We start from the raw sequence: 2,681 nt of genomic DNA on the forward strand, positions 1-2,681 counted from the left end.
GTGCTGGGATTAAAGGCGTGCGCCACCACCGCCCGGCTTTACTCAGATCTTGTCTTTTTCTACTTCCCACGTAGATTATATCTATGTAAGTCTCTCTTAGTGTCTGCGCTGTAGTCTAAATTCTCTGGGATTGTGGTTTGTAGGCTGGCTTTCTTTGCAGTTTCTGTTCTTTCAGTGTGATGAGTGACGGAAACCTAGCAGCCATTTCCCCACACCTCAGCTAGCAGCAAAGGTAAATTGAGGGCCCCTGTAGTCAAGAGCCCTTTTGACAATCAGTGAGCTGTAAAAATCCCTAGGGGTTGGGAAGCTGTGGCTGCTGTTGGGGCAGGGGTGGGGAACTAGTCCAGGCCTAGAAGGAACATCTGTAGTACCTTCTGTTTTTTAGAAGTCACTTGCAGAATTAAGAGACTTTTACCTTCTAGTCTAGAAGGTCCCCACATAAATCCTCAGTTCTACCTATTTTATTGGCAGTGTTACCAAAAATGGGAGGAGAGAAGAATGTTGGAGTGGCAGGTGATTGTCTAGGTTGAGGCGGGACCTCGTTATGGGCTCTTGGCTGAATTCCCTAAGTAGACTAGGCTGGCCTGGAATTGGTGTTGATTCTGCAGCTTCTCCTACAAAGACTGGGGACCTCCCAGCCAGCCTCATCTATAGACTCTCTGGGGTCTTCACTTCCTTGGGATGAAAGGAGGACCTCAAGCGTGGTACCGAATTTCCTTCCTTGTTTTGTTTTTAGTAAAAAAAAAAAAAACAAAAACAAAAAACGATTAAAGACTGTTTGGACTGTTTGTGGTTGGCTTTTGGGGCTCACCTAGCACCCAGGGAGGTGGAAGTAGGAGAATCAGTTCAAGGTCACCTTCAGCCACAAAGCAAGTTCCGGGGTGGCTGAAAAAGAAAGAGCCTGTGAGAGACAAGTATTTCCTGGTCATTTGTTCTTGAAAACTAATTTTAACATTTGAATTCCTTTATCTAGTTGGGGACTTTGGGTGGATTTTCCTTACAGGATCTTGTGCTATCTTGACTTAAACCTTGGGAGAATTATCACGTAAGCACCAGATTTTCTCTCTTCTTGCCTTGGCATGGATCTCGACAAGATATGTACATTAAATTAAATAAGATGGTCTTAATGTAGTAGAGGCTAGTTTCAAACTATTTTTTGGATGACCTTGAACTGCTGAACCTCTTGACTCCCCTTCCCTGACGCTGTTAAAAAGGTCTGTGCTGACCTAGACAACAAAGAGGACCCTACATGGATTTACATAGAAAAGAGGGGAAAAAAAACAAGACCTCTTGATTAAATTGGGAGTGTGGAGATCACAGGAGAGGGTAGAAGGGGGAGGGAGGGGAGCAGAGGAAAATGTATAGTTCAGTAAGAACAAAAAAAAAAAAAACCAAGCAAAAGGGTCTGCACTGTGTTTTATTTTTGAAATGTTATTGTATGTGCGTGTCACGTGTGCAGGCAGGCGTGACTCTGCATGCTGTATGAAGTCTGTTGTCCCCTTTCACCTTTGTGTGGGTTCCGGAGATGGTACTCAGGTGCACCTTCTTTTACTCGCTGAACCAGGTCTCATTACAAGCAGCCCCTAAAAATATTTTGTATAGTTTACATCTAAGAGTCGAAGTGTGACTGGTGTCATACTTCTAGGGGCAAGACCTTTGAAAATTCGTTTAAATTTGCTAAAGCATTTAAAAACTTGGGATGTGGTAGTATTCCAGAGCACAACGCGTACTGCTCTAGGTTCCGTTTCTAACAGAAAAACAAAACAAAACAAACTTCAAGGGGCGGTGGCGGCACACTCCTGTCATCTCTGCCCGCGGGGACGAAGGTAGGTGGGTGGCTAAATCCAAGGCTAGCCCGCCTAGAGAGTGAGTTCAAGGACAGCCGGGACGACACACCCGTGGAAACCCTGTCTTAAGAAAAAATAAAATAAATCCAATCCAACCCTGAGTGCGACCGTGGGAACGGTCTCGGCAGCCGGTTCCGAGGACGGTCGGCCTCCGCGGCTGCGCTGGTCGAGCGAGGACCGTTGGCCGTGCGGCCGGGGGCGGGGTCGCGGCGGGCGAGTGCGCGGCGGCCGAGCCTGCGGTTCAAACGCCCTGCGCCCAGCGCTGCGCCCTCCGCGAGTGCGCCGTGGCGTGACGCTGCCGAGCGGGCTCGCGCGAGCGGGGGAGCCATGGTCTATTTCCTGCACCGGGTGCTGTGGCCGCAGGCCCTCGTCCTGCCCGACGCCCTGGATGACGCGCGGGACCGCTGCGTGGTGCAGGTGAGTGTGGCCGCCGTCCGGGTCCCCGGGCGAGCGCCCGTCCGTCGTGTGGTGCGCCCCAGGGCTGCTGCGGGGCGGCCTCCTCCCCGCGGCCCGCGAGTTGGTCGTGACGGCTTCCTGGGGTTCGTGAGCACCCCCCCCCACCCACCCCGGGCCCCGTGGACGCCGCGTCCCGCCCCCGCGTGCTTCCTGTCCTCGGCGCTGCTGAAGGAGGCGCCGGAGTTCAAGCCCCTTCCCTACTGAGTGCCCGCTTCGCCGGCGCCGCTCCCCTCAGACCCCCATCCAGTGGGTCTCCTCAGAGCCTGCTCCCCTCAGACCCCCATCCAGTGGGTCTCCTCAGCCTGCTCCCCTCAGACCCCCACCCCGTGGGTCTCCTCAGCCTGCTCCCCTGAGCCTGCTCCCCTCAGACCCCCATCC

General features: G+C 52.9%; 1 protein-coding gene across 1 annotated transcript in view; it reads left to right on the forward strand.

The window, feature by feature from the left end:
* The first annotated feature begins 2,174 nt into the window (after window positions 1-2,174).
* LOC126498088 (protein zyg-11 homolog A-like) overlaps window positions 2,175-2,681 on the forward strand; it is a 29,247-nt gene continuing 28,740 nt past the window's right edge. The window contains exon 1 of the mRNA XM_050136439.1: window positions 2,175-2,477. Coding sequence (XP_049992396.1) covers window positions 2,175-2,477 — 303 coding nt within the window. The remainder of the gene's footprint in view (window positions 2,478-2,681) is intronic.

This window comes from Alexandromys fortis, unplaced genomic scaffold (assembly GCF_014885135.2).
Source record: "Alexandromys fortis isolate MF-2015 unplaced genomic scaffold, M_Fortis_MF-2015_v1.1 scaffold_13, whole genome shotgun sequence".
Classification (NCBI taxonomy): Eukaryota; Metazoa; Chordata; class Mammalia; order Rodentia; family Cricetidae; genus Alexandromys; species Alexandromys fortis.